This window comes from Pristiophorus japonicus, chromosome 14 (genome assembly GCF_044704955.1).
Source record: "Pristiophorus japonicus isolate sPriJap1 chromosome 14, sPriJap1.hap1, whole genome shotgun sequence".
NCBI classification, from domain to species: domain Eukaryota; kingdom Metazoa; phylum Chordata; class Chondrichthyes; family Pristiophoridae; genus Pristiophorus; species Pristiophorus japonicus.
The window spans coordinates 128,156,677-128,184,312 of NC_091990.1; the positions used below are offsets into that span (position 1 = coordinate 128,156,677).

At 42.0% G+C, this 27,636-nt stretch overlaps 1 protein-coding gene across 1 annotated transcript in view; it reads right to left on the reverse strand.

Annotated features, from left to right (window-relative positions):
* The window catches only part of LOC139279487 (signal peptide, CUB and EGF-like domain-containing protein 2), a 182,032-nt gene that overhangs the window by 140,811 nt on the left and 13,585 nt on the right, over positions 1–27,636 (reverse strand). Inside the window, exon 4 of the mRNA XM_070898615.1 lies at positions 17,508–17,642. Within this exon, the coding sequence (XP_070754716.1) occupies positions 17,508–17,642 (135 nt within the window). The remainder of the gene's footprint in view (positions 1–17,507; positions 17,643–27,636) is intronic.

Consider the following 27,636-nt stretch of genomic DNA (forward strand, 5'->3'; position numbering starts at 1 on the left):
CAGCACGCAGCCCCTAGCCCTGGCCCAATGGCCTCACTGGGGCTCCTCCCACGGCCAGCGCCTGCTCCCCGCCTGACCAGACCCGACACTCGCTCCCACCCCCCCCCCCGCCGACCAGACCCGACCCGACACCCGCTCCCCCCACCCCGACCCGACACCCGCTCCCCCCCCCCCCGACGACCCGAGACCCGCTCCCCCCCCCCGCACCGACCCGACACCCGCTCCCCCCCCCCGCACCGACCCGACACCCGACACCCGCTCCCCCCCCGCCCCACTGACCTGACCCGCGCTCCTGTTCCCCGACCCGACGCCCCCCTCCCTCCTCTCTCTCTCTCTCTCTCTCTCTCTCCCCTCCCCCCTCTCTCTCTCTCCCCCCCTCCCCCGCTTTCTCTCTCTCTCTCTCTCCCCCCCCCTCCCCCCCTCTCTCTCTCTCCCCCCCTCCCCCCCCTCTCTCTCTCTCACCCCCCTCCCCCCCTCTCTCTCTCTCTCTCTCTCTCCCCCCCTCCCCCCTCTCTCTCTCTCTCCCCCCCCTCTCTCTCTCTCTCTCTCCCTCTCTCTCCCCCTCCCGCTCAGCGGCACAAACGGCTGCAGAATTCTCCCTGGCTGAAGCACTTTCACACAGGTAGGAAGATGGTTTATTTAATCTTTTCGTGGCTTATAAATGTTCACTCAGGTTGGATTTATTTGTATAATATTTGTAGAAGTATAAATAAGGATTTATTGTCGAATATAATGAGTTCCCTTCCCCTCCCCTCCCCCCAACCTCGTTCTGGACGCCTAATTTGTAACCTGCGCCTGATTTTTTAATGTGTAGAACAGGTTTTTTCAGTTCTACAAAAATCTTCACTGGCTCCATTCTACTTTAGTTTGGAGTACATTTTCACTGTGGAAACTTTCAAATCAGGTGTCAGTGGCCGGACACGCCCCCTTTTGAAGAAAAAATTCTGTTCTAAACTAGAACTGTTCTACCTGACTAGAACTGCAGAAAAAAAAATGTGGAGAATTGCGATTTCTAAAATAGTCCGTTCTCCACCAGTTGCTCCTAAAAATCAGGCGCGAATCATGTGGAAACTTGGGCCCAATAAATGGTAAATTTGAGGCAATTTTATGAATGTTACCAATATCAGAAGCACCAACTGAAGGTCTACACTGACAATGTGTTCTGTTTGATGATATGTTCTATTTGGTGATGGTTGCAACTCCATACATATTTAAATACAATTAAAGCAGTGATGTGGCCATTGTTTGTACTGGGGCAAAGGCAATAGAATAGTACAGCACAGAAGGAGGCCATTCAGCCCATGGAGTCTATGCTGTCTCTTTCGGAGAACAATCCAGTTAGTCCCACTCTCCCACTCTTTTATCCCTGCAATTTTTTTTCCTCCAAGTATCTGCCCAATTCCCTTTGAAGGCTACTATTGAATTTATTGCTACCACCTTATCAAGCAGTGCATTCCAAATCCTAACTACTCGTTGCATAAATTTTTTTTCCCCATGTCACATCGGGTTCTTTTGCTAATCACCTTAAATCTGTGCCCTCGTGTTATTGACCCTTGAGGGATGACTTGAGCATATAGCCTGGAGGGTAAAGGCGTGCATTTTTACAAATGAGCGCTTACACTATGCCAACACGGTGCTATTCCTGAGTCTGATTGGGTCAATGCCCATATAACACCTAACGATTCACAGAAAACTGTTACCGGCACTCAAAGGGCTGTATGAATGTGTACTTTACTCGTCCTATAAAATCTTCCAGAAGCACAAATATGGGATGGAAGGGAATCATTTTTGTTGCACTACAGCTGTTCCTAGTGCTAATGTAGGACTAAGTTTTCAATATAGAAACAGGAAATATAATTGTTCACAAAAAAACAGGACAGACTTTTGGCGAATATTTAGCTCTGTAAATTACATTTTTGCATTATCAATCATTTTAAGGGTTAAGGCAGAAGGAAATATGTTAACTGTCTTTACTGTTTGCCAGGTTTCAGTGCAGTGCTAAGTTCTCTTTGAATAGCACAAAGCACATCAGCATAGTGGCAATATTACCACCAGTTTCCTACAGGTTCACACATTATTCATACCTGGCACAGCCTGAAATGAAGTTCCAATCGCCATAGCAACATGCTTCATTAGCGGTCTACAGAATTTCAAATGCACAACATCAAGTTAATAAAAAAGCCATGTTAAGCTCTGAGAGCCAGGTCCATCATTCAAAGTGATAAGTGCTCCAGGGTGCTCCAGCAGGAGTCTTTTGTTCTGTCTCAGCTGAAGGTCTATGAGGTTGACAGCTATGCCAAGATGAATAGTGAGGGAGGGGACGAACCTCTTTTTAGTCAGAAATCTGACTGCTTCAATAAATAACATTTATTGAGCAAGACAAAATCGTTTCTTTCCCCCCAAATTTCACACACACACACATTTAAACACAGACACATAAATAAATGTTAGAACTGTTACTTATCAGAACAAATATCAATACAATCTATGGTTTTTGCATTTATTGTAACAGCATTATTGTATTTTTTTTTAACATTTTTAAAGAATGTTCAAATAGAATAATTAGTGAGGCATGGAGTGAAGAATAGATACAATTTCATATTCTGTAATCAAAGTGATAACTCATCCTGTATTTCTAACTGTGCTACTTTCAAAAGTATTTTGTGGGCATTTACAGCTTTGCCCTGTTGGCAAAACACTCCTGTTTATACAATGAGCAAGGCTTCCGGTCTTCATGGAAAAACAGATAGAATAGCAGAATGACGTCCCCAAAACATGGATACAAATACCATAATCCCATGTAATAAAAATAGAATCTAGCGTAATAAGTCATGGATGAGACAGAATGTCTTTCAATTGAACATCAGGAGAATTGAAGCCATTGTGTTCAGCCCCCACTAGAAACTATGCTCCCTTGCCATAGATTCTGGTTTCTAAAGTGTAGTAGATGGAGAAAGAGTCAGACTGAATACTGTGAGCTCAAAGTAAAATGTGACCTTCGTCTTTTATTACAGGTCTCCAGAGTGTGAAGCCTTCTTAAATGCCTGTGCTCCCAAGGGATTATGGGATCTCTTGGGACTCCGGGGAATGAGCCCTCTGGTGGCTGTACAGAGTAAATACAAGTCCACATATATAACACAAAGCCTGAACCTTGTTCCGCCTTACCTCTCCAACCTGCTCGAAGTTTATGTCCCTCCTATGCCCTCTGACCATCTTTGATTGCCCTGCACTTAGACTGCCCCCTCCCCAATCAGTGGTAGAGTCTTCATTTCTCTCAGCCTCTTCTCTGGAACTTCTTCCCTGAAACCTCCTTCTACCCCTGCCTTTAAAAGCCTCTTCAACCGAGTCACCAGGCATCTCTCGGAGTTCCCTACACAGGCTCAGCACCTTTTCCTTTCTTCTTCTATGAAGCACCACAATTTGCGACATTAAATGTACTATATAATTGTACATGACTGTCGTTTTTGTTATTCAATCACCATAAACAGCCAGTGGCCTTGATCAGAGTAACTAGCAATCCCTTAGTGTACTATGGACAGAGCCACTGGTTTTCCCATTTTCACAGGAAAAAAGTAGACAATTCCCTCGGCCTCTTTGGAACTTCCTCCCCGAAATCTCCTATCTCTTGCTTTCCATGCCTTTAATACAGGACAGTCTCTGGCGTGATCCCTGATCTGTACAGAGTAGCTGATCCCAGCCAGGCTAGCTGTTCGAGTGCTACAATGCACTTTAGCCACCCTGAGTTGGGGTGGGGTGGTGGAGGATCAATCAGCCATGGTCCGTGCTCCTGATGCTTGCAGCCTCTGTGGAAGTACTTGTACTTGTGTGCTGGCTGAGGACATGGTGGATTTGGCAGTGATTTCCTCTCCATAACCATAACTAAAAGCAGTCAATTGCTTCATGAGAGGAAGAGAGGAGGGGAGAAAAGAGGGGGAAAAGTGAAAATTAAACCCCAACTACAGAAGCCTTTCAGCAGTGCAACTGAAGCAATTTTAGGAGGATTACTGGTGCTGGTGAATAATGGCTTCAAACTTGGAAAATAACAACATCTTTAACAAGATTTTAAAGATGCTACCCTGACAAGTGGGATTGGTAAATGCATTATATGATGCGCTAATAAGGCAAAAGAGCATGAAGCTGAGAAGAGGTGAGAGCTGGAGTACCTTCGGCTGCAGTGTCCCCACAGTCCAATAGCCTATCAACACAAAGGTAGATACTTGGCTGGGCAACACAAATGAAGCCATTCCCCCGAGATCAACCAGGGATCCAACTCCTGTTTGTTCGTGATCAATCCCGGCTGAATGTACTTCTGTCTATGTGGGATTTAGCCGAGCACAGGATGGATTTCACCCGCCCCCACCCTCTTCTGTGCTTTCCTGACAGCAAGGGATTTGAAATAATCTGCAGGTGCACCTGCCACCATACACACAACATGCTCATACAGGACATACACCTACCTTTAAAAACTATTTTCATATCTCTAGCTTGTCATACAGGAGCAACTGTGCTGGTTAAGTGCTCTAAAATTACTTTAATTTCCAAATAGGGGGTGTGGTGCCAGACAGTCAGACTGAAGGCAGACAAGTTTTCGAGACACCACCGACGGCACTTTTGCCACCATGAGAATTTGTAGTGGAAGTTAAAACTCATCTTTCAACAACATTTGGATAGCAACCAAAAGATGAGGTTTGCCTAAGACAGCCAGCTTTTTAGCAGTCACATTTAAAGTGGCAAACGGGATTTAAATTATATATTCCAATCCAATGCGCTCTACTAGTAGGGTTGCCAACCCTTCAGGATTGGCCGGGAGTATCCTAGAGTCGACGATTACTCTCCCAGACTCTACTGCTGGCAACCCGGGAGAAAATGTGGAAGTAAGGTTTGCAGTTTGCGCACACGGGACTTCTCACAAGGCAACTTCTCAATCTCTGGTGTTGAACCCTTCCTGCCCCCAGTGCCCCGAAGGAGAACTCAGGAAAGGCCAGTCAGCGGTGCAGAGCAGTCAACAATGAGGAAACAGCACGGACAGTACATGTGGGGTCGTCATGTTTTGATCAGTCCAAAACTGGACAAGAGGTCCGATAGATTCACAAAATATGTTAAGCTACATATAAAGAACTGGTTTAAACACATTTTTAACTTCAAACTATATTTCTTACTAGAATACAAAAAACCCATGCATAACCACTGGACTGCACTACACTTTTATTTTTATTTTCTATTTAAAGCACCTACTAAAACTAGGAATCTTCAATGAGTATTGGTTTAGTTTCAAGTATTTGTTTAGCTTAAACAATCTTCATTTGAAATAAAAGTCAGTCGGCAGTATGTCTACTGTAAAACTATCAACATTGACAAGAATGAATCACAGTAGATAGGAGATAAAACTGGACAAATCGGAGGCAATTTTGACTTTGCGTGATATTGTAAAATGGACGATATCAAGTCAGCCACCTATTAATCGGGGGAGATGCATAACGATATCAATATTGCCTATTTTACATTACCACCCAAAGTAAAATTATCCCCATTATATTTTTGGCTAAATAAATTTCTATAAATTCTAGTATATAATTCATATCTTCGAAATTTAGAAAAATGACTTGGACTGATGCAATTTCTATGTTTTTGCAAAGGAACAAGCCTAAAAATGTGAGTGCACTTTACTTATCCGGACTTTGCGATAGATAGTTACAAAGAAAAAGCAGAATACATGACAGTGTTCATAGGTTACTTTTACATAAAATCGGCATCCTTTAACTATTCTTATATGTTTAGCACAAAGACACACAACTACAGGGGCCCCAACTTTTTTTTATATGATAAATGCAAAAACATTTGCAAACTGCGGGCATATATCATGTGATCAAATATCACGATTTAAACATCACATGATCCAACCTCCAGGAATACGTCCAACCAGAGTTGGCAACCCTATCTACTAGAAACAATCTCCCAGTACAGATATAACAAAATATTTAACAACAGAAAGTGAGTCTCTGATGTTGGCACCAAGCTTTACTAGATTTTAAGTGCATTATTGAAGCTACAATATTGCAGCCCTGTCTCTGACGAAACGCTCACATCTAGGGCTCAATTTTCCCCAGTATTTGCGCCGTTTTTTTTTGGAGTAGGCTGCTTTTTCTGGCCTAACTTACCAATCCCCAGTTTCCCCAATCAATTTGTACCAGCGTAACTCAGTTACGGTTTTTTTAGCACGTTTTATTTTCCTCAAAAGGGGGCTAGGGGCGGGAAGCGGAGCGGACCTGGACCGGCACGAAATCGGGGGCCACAGAGTGGCGGGAAGGCACTGGAGAGGCTCGGGGTGAAGGGAGCTAGCTGGCCGGCACGAAAACAGGGGCCACAGAGCAGTGGGAAGGCACCGGAGAGGCTCGGGGTAAAGGGAGCAAGCTGGCCAGCACGAAATTGGGGGCCACAGAGCGGCGGGAAGACACCGGAGAGGCTCGGCAGGGGAGGGTACTCACCGCAGCTGACCAGGAAGGCACCTCATTCGGAACTCTACTGCACATGCACGGCCATTTCAGCGACGTCAAGAACGTCAGTTTTTTCTCCCACGCATGCACAGAAGGCCCGGCTCCTTTTTCCAACGCAGACCACAGGCTCCACCCCCCGAGGCGACTGGCCACGCTGCGCAGCTGCAGATTAGAGGCCAAACATCGGGGGAACTTCAGAGATTTTTTTCTGGAGCATCTATTCACCTAATTAAGCGCAACTCAGGCAATACACCAGAAAACGGGCTCGGGGAAAATTGAGCCCCTAGCAAGGAGGCTTCACATATTGACATAAGAATAAGAGAAATCAGTAATGAGAGAAAGCCATTCATCATATCAGTGAGAGTTTATATTTAAGATATGCGCAAACAATTTTGATTTCCACCCACCTTTAAAACAAGCCCTCTCTTTCTACAGCCTGTTGGATCACAAATATATGATTGTCTTTTTTCAATATTTTTAAACTTCATTCGCATTCTGAATAGATCCCTGATGCTTTAAGCTCTAATTTTGTTTCTAATTTCCTTAATCATAATAATCTCCTCCAGTTCTTCCAATATCAATAACTTCTTTATGTCCACTCCATTGATTACCTTCAAGAATTAAAAAATTGGATCATTTTTCTTCTCTTCCTTTTGCTCATGCTCAAAAATAACTATTTTTTTCTCTTTTATCTTATTTTGTGGCTCATTGACACACAACCCAGTGCCAACCTTGTTGTTTCTCTTTTCATATTCAGTGCCCCACCTTTACACTGGTACTGATTTAGTTTGGATTGATGAAGACTGACTCCCCGTGTTTACATTACTAAATCCAGCTCCTTTATACTGATGGCAGAATTATAGACCGGATTTTCTTCCAGAGTCCAAACTAAATCAACAGTAGTGTAAAAACAGTTTTAATCTTTTTGTAGATACAATAATCAAAATCGTACAACAATGTCTTGTCTCACTAAAAGCTTTATTATGGACCATCAATATTATTCTCTTAAACTTAAACTTCAAGAATCTGCTTGTACACACAATGTCCTATTTCCCGCAGCAATTTTTAATTCAGAATATGTAACATTCATTCTGTAGTCGGGTAGCACATCCAAATCTATACCATAATTACCATTGTGGTCTCCTATTTTGTTATTAAATTAAAACATTTTTGAGCCTCTTTGCCAGCATCGCCGTTGAAACTGGTTGGAGGATGTAGGCTGCACGCAAAGACCAATTTTGTCCTAAAATGGCATCAATTGCATATTAAAAGGGGCCTACTGCCTGAAACAAACAGGTGCTTCATTCACCCAGCCATGGGCCCCTTTAAAAGTGGCATTAATGGCGCAGTAAGTCCACTTAACTTAATTCTGAGGCCGTTATCGAGCTGTTAACGCCGATTTCAGCAGGTTCAAACCAGTCTGATTGTTAATAGTACTGGTTGGATAAAAAGTGAGTATTTATCATAAAAACATAAAGGACTAGATATGGAATCAATTTAATTGCACATTTAAGCAAGCAGCAAAGTTCTCTTTGAACTGCAGTCCAATATTTGCGGTCATCAGAATTTGTTTCAGTCCTATACAGTAGCATTGAGGATCTAATAACAACTGAACCCGAGCCATAGGTTCATTTCTAGCGACCTTCCCTAGCACTTTAACCAAAAACATATGATCCCTCAGCCATCTGAGCAAGCATTTCCGCACAGCATTTTTCAGTGAGAGTGAGAAATGGCACTTTGGCCTGTGGGAATTCATCACACTATGGACTGATATTGTCTCACATTTACATGCTCTAGCCCAACACTGCTCCTCCTGCCACAATGAGCATTTCACGATTCAATTCCATTTTTTTTAAACATATAGTTTAAACACGTAATCGCAGACAGCAGAACAACTCTGCTCTCACTATTCGTTTCATTGATTGTCTTCCTTAAATTAAAAAAGCAACAGTGGAGAAAGAAAATCATCTTAGTCTTGATAAACAAGCAGGACCTATTGTGAAAATAACTACGTTTATATACTGCCGTGTCGCAAGTGAAAGGAACAAGTACCATATTGAGGAATGGATACTCTTGTGAATCTGAAACAAGTTGTACTTCAAATCTCTTAAAATCATTCCTTTTTTGACTTCTATCATATATACTTGTACTTTGTAACAGGACAAGAGTGAAAATTTAATTTTTTGCAGTTATTGCTCATAGACTAGGGAGGACAGCTTCTATCTCCATAAATTATCACTGCAGTTCATATCTGAAGACAACCTCTGATCTCCTGACTTATGAGCCATTTACAAGGCAGATGTTGAACTAGTTGTAAAGCTAATGAACAGTGAATAATTACTTTCCTAATGCTATCAGCTGCTTCAGTTCCATCTCCTATTCAAATAAATCTCTTAACAACTCAGTCAGTGAAATTGAGTGCTGTTGTCTTTAATTCTAAAAGAAAGTTTCTGAATCAAACGATTCAAAAATGGAGGCGGGGGGGTGGGGGGAGGGGGAAGAGAGAGAAAACAGGGAACTACAGGCCAGTTAGCCTGACATCAGTTGTCGGAAAAATGCTGGAACCCATTATTAAGGAAGTAGTAACAGGGCACTTAGAAAATCATAATATGATTAGGCAGAGTCAACATGGTTTTATGGAAGGGAAATCATGTTTGACAAATTTATTAAAGTTTTTTGAGGATATAACTAGCAGATCAGCCATGATCTTATTGAATGGCGGAGCAGGCTCGAGGGACTAGATGGCCTACTCCTTTTCCTAATTCTTATGTTTCTTATGTTTATGAGTAGATAAAGGGGAACCAGTTGATGTAGTGTATTTGGATTTTCAAAAGGCATTCGATTAACATAAGAACATAAGAAATAGGAACAGGAGTAGGCCATTTGGCCCCTCCAGCCTGCTCCACCATTCAATAAGATCATAGCTGATCTGATCATGGACTCAGCTCCACTTCCCTGCCCGCTCCCCATAACCCTTCAATCCCTTATCGCTCAAAAATCTGTCTATCTCCGTCTTAAATATATTCAATGGCCCAGCCTCAACAGCTCTCTGGGGCAGAGAATTCCACAGATTTACAACCCTCTGGGAAGACATTTTTTTTTCCTCATCTCAGTTTTAAATGGACGGCCCCTTATTCTGAGAATATGTCCCCTAGTTTTAGTTTCCCCTATGAGTGGAAATATCTTCTCTGCATCCACCTTGTCGAGCCCCTCATTATCTTATACATTTCAATAAGATCACCTCTCATTCTTCTGAACTCCAATGAGTATAGGCCCAACCTCCTCAACTTATCTTCATAAGTCAACCCCCTCATCTCCGGAATCAACCAAGTGAACCGTTTCTGAACAGTCTCCAATGGAAGTATATCCTTCCTTAAATATGGAGACCAAAACTGTTCACAGTGCTCCAGGTGTAGCTTCACCAATATCTTTCCAGTTGTAGCAGGACTTCTCTGCTTTTATACTCTATCCCCCTTGCAATAAAGGCCAACATTCCATTTGTCTTCCTGATTACTTGCTGTACCTGCATACTAACTTTTTGTGTTTCATGCACAAGGACCCCCAGGTCCCTCTGTACTGCAGCACTTTGCAATTTTTCTCCATTTAAGTTATAATTTGCTTTTCTATTATTTCTGCCAAAGTGGATAACCTCTCATTTTCCCACATTATACTCCATCTGCCAAATTTTTGCCCACTTAGCCTGTCTATATCCCTTTGCAGATTTGTTACTCAGGTTGTTGCACAAGATAAGGGCTCATGGAGTTGTGGGCAATGTATTAGCCTGGATAGAGGATTGGTTAACGGACAGAAAACAGAGAGTAGGGATAAACAGGTCATTTTCAGGTTGTAATTAGTGGGGTGCCGCAAGGATAAGTGCTTGAGCCTCAGCTATTTACAAATCCATATTAATGACTAGATAAAGGGACCAAGTGTAATGTATCCAAGTTTGCTGATGATACAAAGCTAGGTGGCATGGTAAGCTGTAAAAGAGGACAGAGAGTTTGCAAAGGAACATAGAAAGGTTAAGTGAGTGGGCAATATGGTGACAGATGTGAGGTTATTCACTTTGGTAGGAAGAATAGAAAAACAGAATATTTTTTAAATGGTGAGAAACTATTAAATGTTAGGATTTAGGTGTCACTGTGAAAGAAACATAGACATTTAGCATGCAGATACAACAAGCAATTAGGAAGGCAAATGGTATGCTGGACTTTATTGCAAGGGGGTTGGAGTACTAGAGTAATGAAGTCTTGCGACAATTGTACAGGGCTTTGGCGAGACCACACCTGGAGTACTGCGCACTGTTTTGGTCTCCTTATCTGAGGAAGGATATACTTACCTTAGAGGGGGTGCAACAAAGGTTCACTAGATTGATTTATGTGATGAGATTGTCCTAGGAGGAGAAATTGAGTAGAATGGGCCTATACTGTATGGAGTTTAGAAGAATGAAGGTGGTCTCTTTGAAACATAAGATTCTGAGAGGGTTTGACAGGGTAGATGCTGAGAGGTTGTTTCCCCTGGAGAGTCTAGAACTAGGGGACACAGTCTCAGGATAAGTGGTCGGTCATTTAAGACTGAGATGAGGATGAATTTCTTCACTCAGACGGTTATGAATCTTTGGAATTCCCTACCCCAGCAGGCTGTGGATGCTCAGTGGTTGAGTATATTCAAGGCTGAGATAGACAGATTTTTGGACTCTAGGAAAGTCAAGGGATATGGGGGGAAAGTGGAGTTGAGTTCGAAGATCAGTCATGATCTTAGTGAATGGTGGAGCAGGTTCGAGACGCTGTATAGCCTACTCCTGCTTCTATTTCTTATGTTCTTGAACAGAAATGAATACAATCTGTTTTTCCAGTGATTTACAAATGCTGGAAATGCCCCCTGCAAAAGAATCAGCATCTTCGAGGCACAGAATATCACATCATAGAAAGAATGTGATATTACTTATTGTCCTTGTGCACAGGGAGCTCCACTCTCACTGGATGGCTGGGGAAATAAGGACTGCAGCAGCTCTTAAACTGGCTGCTGCACTGAAAGTGCTGCTGCTTAATTTTTCCTGGAGCCTAACCGTTGGGTCTAAGATGATGGCTGCAGCAAGTGGGAGAACTAGCCACTTCACTGAAGAAAATGTGGATGTGTTTCTGCAGAAGGGTGCACCACAGGAAGGTGGCCATTTCTGGTGCTGCGGGAATCCTCCAAACCAAAGTGTGCCCAGCATGTGCATGTACTCCAAGTCCAGAGGTTGTGGGAGCAAAGATGGAAATGTTCTCTGGACTGAGGAGGAGCAACAAGATAAGGTTGACTAAAGGATAAACACGCAAAGGAAGGGAATGCCTCTATTACATGCACATCAAGCAGTGAGCCCCCAACATGGTGCTACATTAGCAATGCAGCCTGGAAGTGTTGTCCTTCTCCTTTAATCCGACCTTCCATAACACAGACACAATGGGCTGGAATGGCCTCCTTCTGCGCTGTAAATTTCTATGTTTCTATGTTTACTCTGGCTGCAAAGTTACAGCTTCAATTTGGAGCTGCCAAAGAGAAAGACTTCATTTTATTCCCCATATAACTGATATACATTCCATCATCAAGTCTCTATGGCTCCTAAAACTACTTGTATGTACTATGCCCATCCTATTGCACCAGATGAAAGGTTACTAAGGCCCTTATGTTAAATGATTGCGTCCTTATGTAGACTTAAAAGTGTCTATTTGGTCTCATTGGGGGAGAACCCACATTGGTGGCAGGGGTAAGTAGGAGAAAAAAAGAGAGAGAGAGATAGGAATTCAAATCTAAGGTTGAGGGGGCTGGGAGTGAATTTGGCTTGGTCTGCAAGGGGAAGCGCGGCGGGGGGGTGGAACAGCAGAGGCAGCTGAACGGAGAGCCTCTGTGACAAAGAAGTCCATGAACTCCTCGCACTCATTAGAGGCGAGAATGAAGGGAAGAGGGGCTTGGTTGTAGAGAGCTGGTAGATCGAGGAGTCGAGCAAGGGTCAGAGTATCCACTGGCACTGGTGGAGGTGGTCCAATGGAATCAGGGAGCCACCTGGAGGAGTAAGCATTCTAAGTACTGAGAGTGATGAGACTGCAAAGTTATAGTTACTGATTATACCTGAAATCACAATGATTTGGAAGGATTCTATATTCTCTAGAGCAGTGCTTCCTTGAGTTGTTTCAATTTTGATTGTACCAAGTTGATTGCCGTACAAAGCAAGCTTTCCACTTTGTACGCCAGGAGTGAATGATTTTGTGCTGATAATGCAGTGCCAACACCTCTTGGGTAATTGAAAAAGAGTTGATTGCACTTGTTAAATGGATTTAAGCCTGGTGCTATTGAATGACCATGGGAGCTACTAGCCTAATTTGAGGGTTTATATGATGTGCAGTTAAGCGATATATGGCATAATAGCAGATTATAGCTTTCAAGTTGGCTTCTTCTTTCTCGAGGATTTAAAGCACCATTGTGTGTTTAGACTAGTGTGCCATTTGTGTTATGAGAAAAGCAGCCAAGAAGCCAGCAGATTACAATAAGTGAATAAGTCTAGTGTGTGATCTTTTTGTATACCAAGATTCCTTTTAGTAAAATTTAGGAATTTATAACATGTTGCTGAAAAAACCTCTCTCAATCATGTAAATCCAGACTGCTTTTACACTCTCTTCCCCCGCCCCCCACAGCTACTTATATTCTGCATACCACTCTTAGTATAGAAAATAGGTGTCAAATGAATTCTAATTTGTTTATGAATCCCACATCCAGTTCCCTGTTGGCACATAAAACCAACTTGACTACACTTATGATGTACATCATCTAATAAACTCTCAAATATCAAGCATGTCATATGAACTCTCAACTCACCGTCTTACCGGTTTCAGAAAAATAAAACAACCAATAGTTGCTGCTGCCAATCACCATCAACATTGTGGGGGCAGCACAGCCTAACTCAATCCTATCCCCCCCCCACTGGACTTCCCGCATGCTCCTTCGAGCACGGATCAGTGGATAACAATCAGAAGTGGAAACGCTGTCTGATTTTTCTCCTCCCTAGCCTAAGGACGATGAGAACAGCTGCCTCACACTTACTTCCACCGCAGCGGAGGTCAGCTAGCTCGGCATTGATCAGGGATCGAACCTGGGACCTTCCTCATCTATATCTTCATACCACACCAGACAGTGCATTTACCGAGCTGGCTTTTAGATAGCTTCTAAAATTACCGTTTCTTTAATCTGATGATGCGCTAGATCATATGTCCTCCTTCTGTCACTGCTCATGTTTACATTTATCTCGCTGTTTTCTCTTCTGGATTAACCCTCCACTTCATTTACACCCGTAGTTCATTAGACCCATTATTGTGTTATATTACTATCAGTCATATTGCCTCTAGAACTGCAGGTTACAAGGCTAGAAAATTCCAATCAAATTCAATTTCAGTACATTCTACAGACACAACCTCTGCAATGTTTGTTGTACTTTTAATGACGTTGAATACATTCAGGTAATCATAAAGGGGTAAAAGCTTAGCTTCTAATGCAGAAGGTTGGGGACAGTATTGGTACAGATGGAGTGTGTCTATACGAAACGTTTTGCTTTCATCTTCATCAACGATGATTAACTGTTCCTTACTTGTCTGTACAGGTTGAACCTCCCTTATCCTGCACCCGTGGGATCTGGCCTGTGCCGGATGAGGGATTTTGCCGAATGAGGGGGGATCATCGGTCTGAGGGGGGAGGGGGGGGTGATGGGGGGAGGAGGTCGCCCGAGGTCAGGTGTCGGCGGGCCGAGCGGGCCCCAAGGCGTCGGCGGGCCCCGAGGTGTCGGCGGATCGAGCGGACCCCGAGGTGTCGGCGGGCCGAGCGGGCCCCGAGGTGTCGGTGGGCCAAGCGGACCCCGAGGTGTTCTCGGTTGATGGAACTTCTGCTACTGCTGATCACTTTCTTTCCAGTAAGTGTGTTGATTTGCTGTTTAGGTGAATGATTTAATTAAATCATGAAGGAAAGGTATCACCGTTGTGCCTAAAAAGGGAATGGGAAACCTTGGGAGGAGGGGGATGGGCCGGACTTCTGCGCATGTGCTACCCGCCGGCCGAGAATGGTGCCAGATGAGAGAGTCCCGGATAAGAGAGGTTCAACCTGTAATACCATAGTGATTAGATATTTAGACAGTAATGTTGATGTCAGTAATTAAATGTATAATTTATCCAAGTTAATGAATTTGTTATCCCTAACTACCTCGCTGCATGTTGAACAAGGAAGAACAGGATTTGGGGAAAACGTATTAAAGTGTAATATGCAATTATCAAACTCAATGGAAAAAGGAAGATAAGGCAGAGTTTTCTGACTGTTTGAAACATAGGTTGTTGCTCTTAGGAATGTGTTAAGACAGATGGAAAAAAAGCATAAATCAAAAGTACTCGAGTTAGAATTCATAAACAAAACAAATTCTGCTGCTTTCATCAATAATCAATGATTAACAGTCTGCACATCATCATCTTGCCTATCATCATCATAACACAATATACTTAGCAGAGGCATGTCTAACCTTAGCACAGAGAGAAACACTTTGAAACAACCCAGTTTCTGCTTTAATATTAAGTACTAAACCAGCAGCACTAAAGCGAAGTGAGAATGCTTACAAATGATGAAAGTTTATTTCTCTGTTGGGTGTCCAAGATATCTGAGCCAGCAGGATTGATAAATAGAATAACCTTCAGTTGCTCTAATGAAGCTTCATAGACAAAAAAACAGCACTTCAGTGGGTTTCATTTATTTTCTTTCAGCACAGTTCCCTTACTGGAGCTGAGTCCATGATCAGATCAGCCATGATCGTATTGAATGGCGGAGCAGGCTCGGGGGCCGCATGGCCTGCTCCTGCCCAGTTAATTCTTCTGCCCATTTCCATTCATCACCATCAGAATTCCAAATCCCAAAGTGCTGCTTCCTACCCAGGTGTATTACTGATCCCACCAATCAAACCGGTCACTTCAAAGACACCAGAAGAAGCACATTTTTACAAGTCATCATCATAGGCAGTCCCTCGAAATCAAGGAAGACTTGCTTCCACTCTAAAAGTGGAAGGAGCGTGCAGCAAACCAGGCTCCCTGCCCATCCTTTCCCTCAACGACTATCTGTCCAACCTGTGACAGAGACTGTGGTTCTCGTATTGGACTGTACAGCCACTTAAGAACTCATGCTAAGAGTGGAGCAAGTCTTCCTCGATCCCGAGGGACTGCCTATGATGATGATGATGGTACTGACACCAGGCTTTTTATTATTCCCGATTTATTTAATTAACTGATGTGTGGTGGTATTTGAACTCGCATCTGCAGACCATTAGTCTAGACCTCTAGACTACTGGACCAGAAGCATAACCAGTATGCTACCCTACCCCTGTTAAGAAGATTCTTGTCAGATTGCAAGTTCCGGATTTTCGTGCATGCGCAGGGCATACGTAAATACGAAACTCGTGGGGCAATTACGGCTGCGTGCGCACCACGTACATGGTCATAGGCCCCGGAAAATCTGAGCCATTGTTTATCCCAGCTAATATATCCTTCTCTGGCTCGGTATCCATTATTTTGATTGCAACTCCATAAAGCACCTTGTAACATCATCCCATATTAAAGGCGTTAGATAAAATGCAAGTTATTGCTGGATGGAGTTCAGCTGTTATATTGTGAACGCTCACTGTCTAGATTAACACATAAATAATTGCTGTTGATTAAAGTCCATGGGATCTTATCCCAGTATAATTCCCTTAAGAGCTTTACTAAATTGTTGCTAATTGTACATGGCTCATGTGTTGGAAGCTGGCAGAGCTAATACAACAGTACAGCAATATTAAAGCAGCAATGTTGTGTGATAGACTGAGTTCCTCAATACTTGGCTCTGTAACCTTTTATAATTGAAAGATTTGAGTCCTTATTTTGTATTGATCAAACTTTGCTTTCTCTTTCCCACACTTCTGCTCTCACCCCTTCCCCTCCCTCTTAGAATCACGATAGTGTTCTTCTTGTCCTCAACCTTTCACCCCACCAGTGTCCACATTCAACGGATCATCCTCCGCCATCTCTAGAGTGATCCCAACAACAAATTGTATTCATATAGCGCCCCCCAACATAGAAAAATGTCCCAAGACACTTCACAGAGCATAAGGAAAAAGCCGATTTAAAAAGCTCTGATTGCACAGCGCAATTTCACGGCAATAACGCACTCATCCCCCTTTCATGGGTAACGATTAAAAATGGTAATGCAAGACCTGTTCAAAATATTTTCAACTCCCTCATTGCCATAATGGCTTATCATCAAGCTCATATCTGTACACTTCCTACTGAATCAGATGCAGCTCAACTTCTGTTCGGCTTAGAGCTCCTGTTTACTCAACATTAGTAAATCAGGTTAGCCACCAAATAACTACACAGTCTTGCATAATATTTACAGGACAGGAACAGGACATTCAGCCATGTTGTCCATGCCGATGTTTATACTCCACACGAGCCTCCTCCCACTCATTTTCATCTCACTCCATCAACATAATCCTCTATTCCTTTCTCACTCATGTGTTTATCTAGCTTCTCCTATGGAAGATAACATATGCGTAGCTTGTGGAGCAAAAACAGAGAAGCAACAACTACATTCATATCAATAAATTGGACAAGAAAAATTGAGAGAGCAGTTGTGGGCTAGAAGTGAGAGAATGATCTTCCATCGGGCAATGTATTAGCAAAAACATCATAATACAGAAGTTCTTAAGGTTCATATAAAGTTTGTGCATTCATGTATTTAAACAATCGATATTCAATACTATAGTAACTATACACAATTTCCATGAACTGAACCATAAAACAAGTCGCAAAGGAACTCCTACTGTTATCCTCCACTTGAATAATATTCATTAGTCCTAACTGTTATGAAGTAAATTCAGTAAAATTAGGTTACATATACGTACAGTTTTCAATTACAACGGCAAAGAATGAATATTGCTACACAAGGAGAATCAGAGTTCTATAATTGACGTACCTTCTGAACGATGAATACAGGTGTGCTGGTTGTCACTCAAAAAGAATCCTTCTTTACATTGACACTCATAACTACCCACTGTACTTACACATGTATGTTGGCAACCACCATTGTTAAATATACACTCATCCACATCTAAAAGGAGGGAAAAAAAGTTATTTTAGTACCAGTTTGTGATTTATTATTAATTCAGAGGTTGTAAATAGACACTGATATGAAATTATCTCTTGTATCTCTACCTTAATTTGTTAGCAAGCAGAATAATGATAACATTTACTTTTTAACATTGTCACACTTCAATTACTTACATGCATATATTACTCACTCGACAACAAATTGCAAACGAGTCCATATAACAAATAAAAAAGTGATTCATAATCATTGTCTTCTGCAGAGTTTGGATTTGTAAATGCTACATATAGTATAGAATACCACTAATTATATAATCTACCTCATGAATAGCCAAGTGTGAAAGGTGCAAATCGTTAAGTATTCTCTTGGTTTTAGAATAGCTCAATCAACTAAGGGCAATGCCTGTGTATTTCCAGTCATTTCAAAACTGAAGGTAATCTACAAGCACAGCTCAATGAATGAAAATGTAAATGAAACCGTATGAAACTAGGCACACCAGAAATTCTTGATGCACTCAATGCCATGTTGATGATACGACAATATATCATGACTTTTTTCCTTAAATAATCAGTGGAAATAATCATTATCTGCTTACTATTAACACAAATGATCCATTCTGTGTGATTTGATTTTAATAAAGGACAACAGTGATGAAGAATTCTCAAATCAAATAACTAAGTTATACTTAAGAATTGCTAATTCAAAGAAGGCTGACATTTATTATGCAAAAATTAAGCTAAGTCATGAAAAAATTTGGATCACTCAGCTCCCATTTACGACTGTAAATATAGCAGCCTCAAAATTCTCAGACTCATCATATGTTTTTGTCAACCTAAAATGTCAGATTTCCCACTGTTATAAATGCTGGCCAAATGCCCAGGTAAATCAACCCTTGGCTCCAACAAACCCTTCACCGTTTCCCCACCTGGTCATTTCACCGGTTCAGCTCCTACTTTCGCTCTTTAAAGTCCAAGGGGCACAAACTTGAGCATAGTCAGTACACACCTGGCTTGGCCAGCCATCGCCAGATCTGGCTCGACCACATCTATCAGGCATCTCTCTGCCAAAACTGCCCATTACTCGAGGATCATTCTAGAGGGCAAAGATAACTCAAGACTCTATTTTCATTACTAACTGCTTCCTTAAACCCTTCTCTTCTGTTCCCTCCACCTTCAGCTCTAACATGAGGACCTCATGGATTTCTTGGTTACCAAATTAAAGACCGTGGCTTAGAAATTCAACCGCACCCATTTCCGGTCACACAGGAAACGATTCTTGTGCGTAAATGGATAGGCCCGAGGCACACCTAATATTGGACCTTCGCTCTTATTACCATAGAACCAGCGAGCTGCAAACACTCAATAAGCATCCCTAGGCAGCTCTCCAGAGAACAGGCCTGGAAGATAGGACCGCTGAAATGCTGGTCACGTCCCTCAGGTAAGTCCTCAAAGGAGGCAGGGAGAGGAGCAATCAGAAGAGGGGCTGAACGACTGGAAGGGAGGCGATCGGGAGAGGGGAGCGACTGGTCAGGTGCTTCGCGGAAACCGGGATCAGGAAGGATGGGAAGCGGTTCAGGCATTAATCCAAGTTTCTCAAGCCCGCTAACTCAAAAGCCAGCTTGATACAAATTTACTGCAATCTGCAATAATCAAATTAAGCATATTCCAACATGTCCTTTTCATTCTGTACTATCAACACCTAGCAACAGAAAATAAACTTGTCTACTGTAATCTAACAGGAATTCCCTTCATCTTAAGCACAAGATCGAATTGAATGCTTAGTTCTATCTTTTCCACCAATGCTGGCCTTCCTCCAAATATACTGCAATCTATCATTGTCAAGTTTGTTATTTAGATCTGTTTCCCAGGATCCTTATTAGCACTAACAGTCAGTAATGATGGATAAATATATCAAGCAATGTCTTCTGACACTTTAACATTTTTACAACATTTTTCAAACTCAGGGTGGTTTGGCAGGGAAGGACAAGCTGCAGTAGTAGATCAAGCAGTTCTGTTAATGTATGTCTTAGATGAATATATTCAAATAATTCAATATTGATTTTCAAGGAGCATGAATGAATATCTAAACAGTATGGGCAAATGAAGCACTTGTTGTGTAATTTATGTTGTGCTGTGCTTGTGTCTCCACAGAAAATAAACAATTTTATCAAACATTTCTACAAAAAGTAGTAAAATTATATAATTCCCTGGATAATATGGGATTCATTTTCTATACTGTGCATACCTGGAAGCACATGTACAGTGGACCCCTCACCACCCTCCCCGTCTTTTTAAAAAGCCAAAGGATATTATCAATCAAGAATTCCCTGCAAACAGCATGGCTTACAGGTTAACAACCCTCCGAGATTGTCCGTGGGTCTCCCGGAATTGAGAATTGATCATTGATCTACTGAATACTGCTGTGAGCAGTTAGGATGATAAAAACGGCGAATGCGGGTAATAATGTAGGGAGAGGGGGTGCACGTTAGTTTAACTTCTCAAAATGCCTGCTGCATCCATCATGTGACTAGCAGATGAAATACTAAGCATTATTCCTCTGAATGGAAAACAAAAGAGTGCCTATCTTTCTCGATTAATGACCTGGTGATGAAATTTCATTCTCAGAAATCACAGACCTCAAAGCTTCACATTCCCACAAATTCATTGGCAGGTAGTTAATTATGAAATAATCAGGCAGCTACCTGTTTCTGGCTGAGGTGTAGATCACCTCTTATAGAAGGTAGGTACTGCAGGGAATTCAAGGCCAGTGATTTCGATTGCCTTGATGGGTCGGAAATGAATTTCCCAGATTTTCTTTCCCCCAAATTGGCCAGGGTTTTTTAAATCTGTTTCAATATCATCTCTCATTCTTCTAAACTCCAATGAATGTCGGCTCAACTTGCTCAACCTTTCTTCATATGACAACCCCTTCATCTCAGGAATCAACCTCATGAACCTACTCTGAATATATTACCCCCAACCTCATGAGCTCTTATCTTGTGCAGTCACCTTTTATGTGGCACCTTATTGAATGCTTTCTGGAAATCCAAATACACATCTACTGGTTCCCCTTTATCCACTGTGCTCATTACATCCTCAAAGAACTCCAGCAAATTTGTCAAACATCATTTCCCTTTCATAAAACCATGCTGACTCTGCTTGACTGCATTATGATTTTCTAAATGCCCTGCTACTACTTCCTTAATGATGGACTCCAGCATTTTCCCAGATGTTAGGTTAACTGGTCTATATCTCCCTCCTTTCTTGAATAGGGGTGTTACATTTGCAGTTTTCCAGTGCTCTGGGACCTCTCCAGAATTCAGGGAACTTTGGTAGATTACAACCAATGCATCCACTACCTCTGCAGCCACTTCTTTTAACACCCTCGAATGCAGGCCATCAGGTCCAATGGACTTGTCCACCTTTAGTCCCATTAGATGCCTAGTTCTTTATCTCTAGTGATAGTGATTATATTAAGTTACCCCCACCCCCAACATCTCCTTTATTATCAATTATTGGGATGTTTTAATGTCTTTTGCCATGAAAATATTTGTTCAAGGTCTCTGCCATTTCCCTGTTTCCCATTATTAATTTTCCAGTCTCATCCTCGAAGGTACCAACATTTACTTTAGCTACTCTGTTCCTTTTTATATACCCGTAGAAGATCTTACTATCTGTTTTTATATTTCTTGCTAGTTTACTCATATGCTATCTTCACTGTCTTTATCATTTTTTTAAGTCGTCCTTTGCTGGTTTTTAAAAATTTCCCAATCCTCTGGCCTTCCACTGTTCTTCACAACATTGTATGCCTTTGTTCTCAATTTGATACCATCCTTTACTTCCATAGTTAGCCAGGGATGGTTCATCCTTCTCTTTGTGTCTTTTTTTTCCTCACTGGAATAAATCTTTGCTGAGAGTTATGAAATATCTCCTTAAATGTTTGTCACTGCTTTTCTACAGACTTACACTTTAATATATTTTCCCAGTCCACGTTAACCAACTCTTGCCTTCATACCTTTGTAATTACCTTTATTTAAGTTCAGGACACTAATTTGAGACCTAGCTTTCTTACCCTCAAACTGAATTTGAAATTCTACCATCCTATGATCACTCTTCCCAAGAGGATCCTTCACTACAAGATCATTAATTAATCCAGACTCGTTACACATTACCAGATCTAAAATAGTCTGCTGCCTGGTTGGTTCCACAACGTATTGTTCCAAGAAACCATCCCGCATACACTCTATGAACTCTTCCTCAAGGTTGCCATTGCCAATTTGATTTGTCCAATCAATATGAAGATTAAAATCGCCCATGATTATTGCTATACCTTTCTTACAAGCCTCCATTATTTCGATTTATATTCTGTGCCAGAGTGGCTAACAGTTGGGGGCCTGTAGACCACTCACACCAGTGACTTATTAACATTATTATTTCTTATCTCCACCCAAACTGATTCTACATCTAGATCTTCTGAGCCAATATAATTTCTCACTACTGCACTGATTTCATCCTTTATTAACAGAGCCACCCCACCTCCTTTTCCTTTCTGCCTATCCTTACAAAATGGTAAATACCCTTGAATATTTCATTCCTGACCTTGGTTAGCTTGCAACCACGTCTCTGTAATGGCAATCAGATCATACCCATTTATTTCGATTTATGCCGTCAATTCATCTATCTTGTTATGAATGCTTTGTGCGTTCAGATATAGAGCTTTTAATTTTTTCTTGTGTATACGCCTTGTCCCTACTTGTCACACTCTGGTTATCATTACCCCTATCGCTACCCTGCATTTTTACCTTCTCCTTTCTCTTTGACTTTTTTAATTTCCGCCCACCGGACTCATCCCCCACACTTTAGTTTAATTGGTCCGTAATTTGCGGCCCCTACGGGCGCGTACGCTAAGAATCTTCGACAGATCTTCCGCATCCCCAGGAAAAAGGCATTCGCAGGCGGAAAGATCTGCCCAGCGAATGCCCCTGAAATTTTTCCGTAAGGCAAAAGCAGACATTGGGCCTGCTTTTACCAGTGTAAGAGTTAAAAAAGTGACAATTTTTTTTTCCAAACATTAAAAATTTTAAAACCTATACAACAAGGTAGTTATTTTAGCCCCTTTAAAACATTTAAATTTACTTTTCAAGAAATTAAATTTTCGTTTTAAATATTTAATTAAATGGCACTTTAATTAGTTTTATATGTAATGTTTTTTTTTATTTTCTTGATGTGTACATGTTTTTTTAAGGTATTCCCATTCATGCTTATGGGGTGTCTGTACATACGGAATCCCCATAAGCATAAATGGGGATTCCCTTCTATCGCTCATTGGGTCAGCCCACGTGATCCCAGGGATATGTGGGCCTCTACCTGCGGGTACCCAAAGAAGTCCAGGACTGCAAATCTCCATACCTCCAGGATCAAAGGCATTTCCCCATGGGAAGCCTCCAACCACAAATTCAGGGCCATTATTTTTGAAAATATTTTTTAACTCTCCATAGTACTCACAAAAAGAATCACAAGGACCCATCTTTCTTCTGAACCATAATTAATTTAGAAACCCAAATTGCTGGGTCAAAATCCTGGAACTCCCTACCTAGCAGCATTGTAAGAGTACCTTCACCACATGGACTGCACTGGTTCAAGAAGGTGGCCCACCTCCAGCACCTTCCGAATGGCAACTAGGGATGGGCAATAAAATTCCGGTCTTGCCAGCAACGCCCATATCCCAAGAATGAATAAAGAAAAATGTATTCAAAGATTGAATCATCTGATGAGACAACATGGAACAACAGAATGCTTCTCCTCAGTCCAAAATACCATCAGAACTCAGTGAGCAGGATATCATATAGCATGGCTGATCAGGACACAACTGTATAATCATGAGATCAACCCGACTAATCAAATCCCCTCAAAGATATGTGTGTGGGATCAGACCTTTGTGCAGCAATGAATTCTGTGAATTCTCTCAATCTGATTACCCAGCATGTTAAAGCCCAGACAAGGAAATCTCTTGTTGATTGCAGACCTAAGCCTTTAAATCAGTAGCCTGATCATTTGTAACCTTCTTGAAGATCAGTTCCACTGCGGGATCTGCTGCAAATGCCACATGTTCCTTGGTAGACTGCAGTACAGGCAACAATTCATCCATTACTGCATAGCGTGGATGAGGTGGAATCTGTATGGGTAGAGCTGCGGAACATCAAAGGGCAGAGAACGCTAGTGGGAGATGTGTACAGACTACCAGTCATAGTGAGGTTGGGGATGGCATCAACAGGAAATTAGGGATGCGTGCAATAAAGGTACAGCAGTCATCATGGGTGACTTTAAACTACATATAGATTGGGCTAAACAAACTGGTAGCAATATGGTGGAGGAGAATTTCCTGGAGTGTATAAGGGATGGTTTTTTAGACCAATAAGTCGAGGAACCAACTAGACAGCTGGCCATCTTAGACTGGGTGATGTGTAATGAGAGGGGATTAATTAGCAATCTTGTTGTGTGAGGAACTTCCCTTGTCCGACGTGCAAGAGACTATGTGCATCCAGAATTGGTCTATACAGCCACCTGAAGACACATGCCATTGATGATTAGCACATCAACATCTTTGTTGGATACGACAGACTACCAAGATATGTCCGAGGCCCCTTGGGAAGAGCAACCATAATATGGTAGAATTATTCATTAAGATGGAGAGTGACACAATTAATTTAGAGACTAGAGGCCTGAATTTAAAGAAAGGTAACTTCGACAGTATGAGACGTGATTTGGCTAGGATAGATTGGCAAACGATACTTAAAGAGTTGACGGTGGATAGGCAATGGCAGACATTTAAAGATCACATGGATGAACTTCAACAATTGTACATCCCTGTCTGGGATAAAAATAAAATGGGGAAGGTGGCTCAACCGTGGAAGGGAAATTAGGGATAGTGTTAAATCCAAGAGGCATATAAATTGGCCAAAAAAAGCAGCAAACCTGAGAACTGGGAGAAATTTAGAATTCAGCAGAGGAGGACAAAGGGTTTAATTAGGAGGGGGAAAATAAAATATGAGAGTAAGCTTGCAGGGAACATAAAAACTGACTGCAAAAGCATCTACAGATACATGAAGAGAAAAAGATTAGTGAAGAAAAATGTCGGTCCCTTACAGTCAGAATCAGGTGAATTTATAATGGGGAACTAAGGAAGACATAAATAACATTCCGGAAATACTAGGGGACCGAGGGTCTAGCGAGAAGGAGGAACTAAAGGAATCCTTATTAGTCAGCAAATTGTGTTAGGAAAATTGATGGGATTGAATACCGATAAATCCCCAGGGTCTGATAGTCTGCACCCCAGAGTACTTAAGGAAGTGGCCCTAGAAATAGTGGTTGCATTGGTGGTCATTTTCCAATATTCTATAGACTCTCGGTCAGTTCCTATGGATTGGAGGGTAGCTAATGTAACCCCACTTTTTAAAAAAGGAGGGAGAGAGAAAACAGGGAATTAAAGACCGGTCAGCCTGACATCGGTGGTGGGGAAAATGTTGGAATCAATTATTAAAGATGTAATAGCAGCACATTTGGAAATCAGTGACAGGATTGGTCCATCATTTATGAAAGAGAAATCATGCTTGACAAATCTTCTAGAATTTTTTGAGGATGTAAATAGTAGTGTGTACAAGGGGGAGCCAGTGGATGTAGTTTATTTAGACTTTCAAAAGGCTTTTGACAAGGTCCCACACAAGAGATTAGTGTGCAAAATTAAAGCACATGGTATTGGGGGTAATGTATTGACATGGATAGAGAACTGGTTGTCAGACAGGAAGCAAAGAGTAGGAATAAACGGGTCCTTTTCAGAATGGCAGGCAGTGACTAGTGGGGTACTGCAAGGTTCAGTGCTGGGACCCTAGCTATTTACAATATACATTAATGATTTAGACGAAGGAATTGAATGTAATATCTCCAAGTTTGCAGATGACACTAAGCTGGGTGGTAGTGTGAGCTGTGAGGAGGATGCTAAGAGGCTGCAGGGTGACTTGGACAGGTTAGGTGAGTGGGCAAATGCATGGCAGATGAAGTATAATGTGGATAAATGTGAGGTTATCCACTTTGGTGGTAAAAACAGAGAGACAGACTATTATCTGAATGGTGACAGATTAGGAAAAAGGAAGGTGCAACGAGACCTGGGTGTCATGGTACATCAGTCATTGAAAGTTGGCATACAGGTACAGCAGGTGGTGAAGAAAGCAAATGGCATGTTGGCCTTCATAGCGAGAGGATTTGAGTATTGGAGCACGGAGGTCTTACCGCAGTTGTACAGGGCCTTGGTGAGGCCACACCTGAATATTGTGTACAGTTTTGGTCTCCTAATCTGAGGAAGGACATTCTTGCTTTTGAGGGAGTGCAGCGAAGGTTCACTTGACTGATTCCCAGGATGACAGGACTGACATATAAAGAAAGACTGGATCGACTAGGCTTATATTCACTGGAATATTCTGACGGGATTGGACAGGTTAGAAGCAGGAAGAATGTTCCCGATGTTGGGGAAGTCCTGAACCAGGGGTCACAGTCTAAGGATAAGGGGTAAGCCATTTAGGACCGAGATGAGGAGAAACTTCTTCACTCAGGGAATTGTGAGCATATGGAATTCTCTACCACAGATGGTTGTTGAGGCCAGTTCGTTAGATATATTCAAAAGGGAGTTAGATGTGGCCCTTACAGCTGAAGGCATCAAGGGGTATGGAGGGAAAGCAGGAATGGGGTACTGAGGTGAATGATCAGCCATGATCTTATTGAATGGTGGTGCAGGCTCGAAGGGCCGAATGGCCTACTCCTGCACCTACTTTCTATGTTTCTAGCTGGAGGACTCCTCCATTCTCAGCCACACTTTGAAGGGTATTTTACTTAGACTGAAATGACTCCAGTCGACGATCCTCCTGAGATAGCAATCGGTTTTATAGGAAGGTCTTGAGGTCAGAATTCCTAGGAACAGCAGCAGAAGCACAAATTCTGCGGGCATCTACTCATCGGTCATGACCACGTGCTCCTCCTCATCGATAAACTGTGACTCGCCTGTTGCTAAATCAACAAGCTCACTATTTATATCCTCTGGGGTGCTGTAGCTGTGCTGTGCTTGGTAAAGGTGGTGAGAGCGACACAGGGTGCTGTGAGGTGCTAGTTGGCTGGGGACACAAGATTTGCTGGCAGTCTCTTCTTCCAGGCCTAGAAAAACTGAAGAAAAAAATGTTGATTTGCTACCTCAAAGAAGCACTTTCAAGAGGCTTTGCATTGCAATATATTGTGTGTGTGATGTTTCTGAGCTTCAATGCATGCTGGTGCGCAAATGACTGAGTAGAGACCAAGACATATGACTAGATGGTACTAGTCCCGAGCTTGGGGGAGGTCTCTAGTTTCACCCTCCCTACTCCTTCAATAGTATCACATTAAATTATATCTAGAGGAGCCTCTTCAAATGGTGCCAAGAACTTCTAATGCCTGCCTCCTACTCCAGTTTCACTCCGCTCTCTTTTATTATGTGACTTCCTATCATATACGCAGATAAATAGTCTCAAGACTTTGCTAGCTTAGGTAGCACAGACAGTAACAGATAGCTGTTCTTTTTCCAGACCATCTTGCCCGATACTAAATGAACATGCATCATGCAACTAGGTTGCCTTAAAAGGATTTCCTGTGTCAAACCGATTTAATACTTCTGTGAGACCATAGTTTGAGTTATGTATTGCAGTTTGCATTTTCTTCCATATTACATCATACAACTGGTTGTTTCTCTCATGCCAGGATTGCTCAGAATAAACCAATACTAAGGATAACTCAGGACAAAATGCTTCACAGATGACTGTTCTGGTGTCCACATTAAATAAAGAATATTGAAGCACTAGAGCAGGTGCAAAAAAAATTCACAAGAATGCTACCAGAACTGAGAGGATATATTTATCAGGATAGGCTGAACAGACTGGTGCTCTTTTCCCAAGAAAAGAGAAGGCTGAGGGGTGACTTAA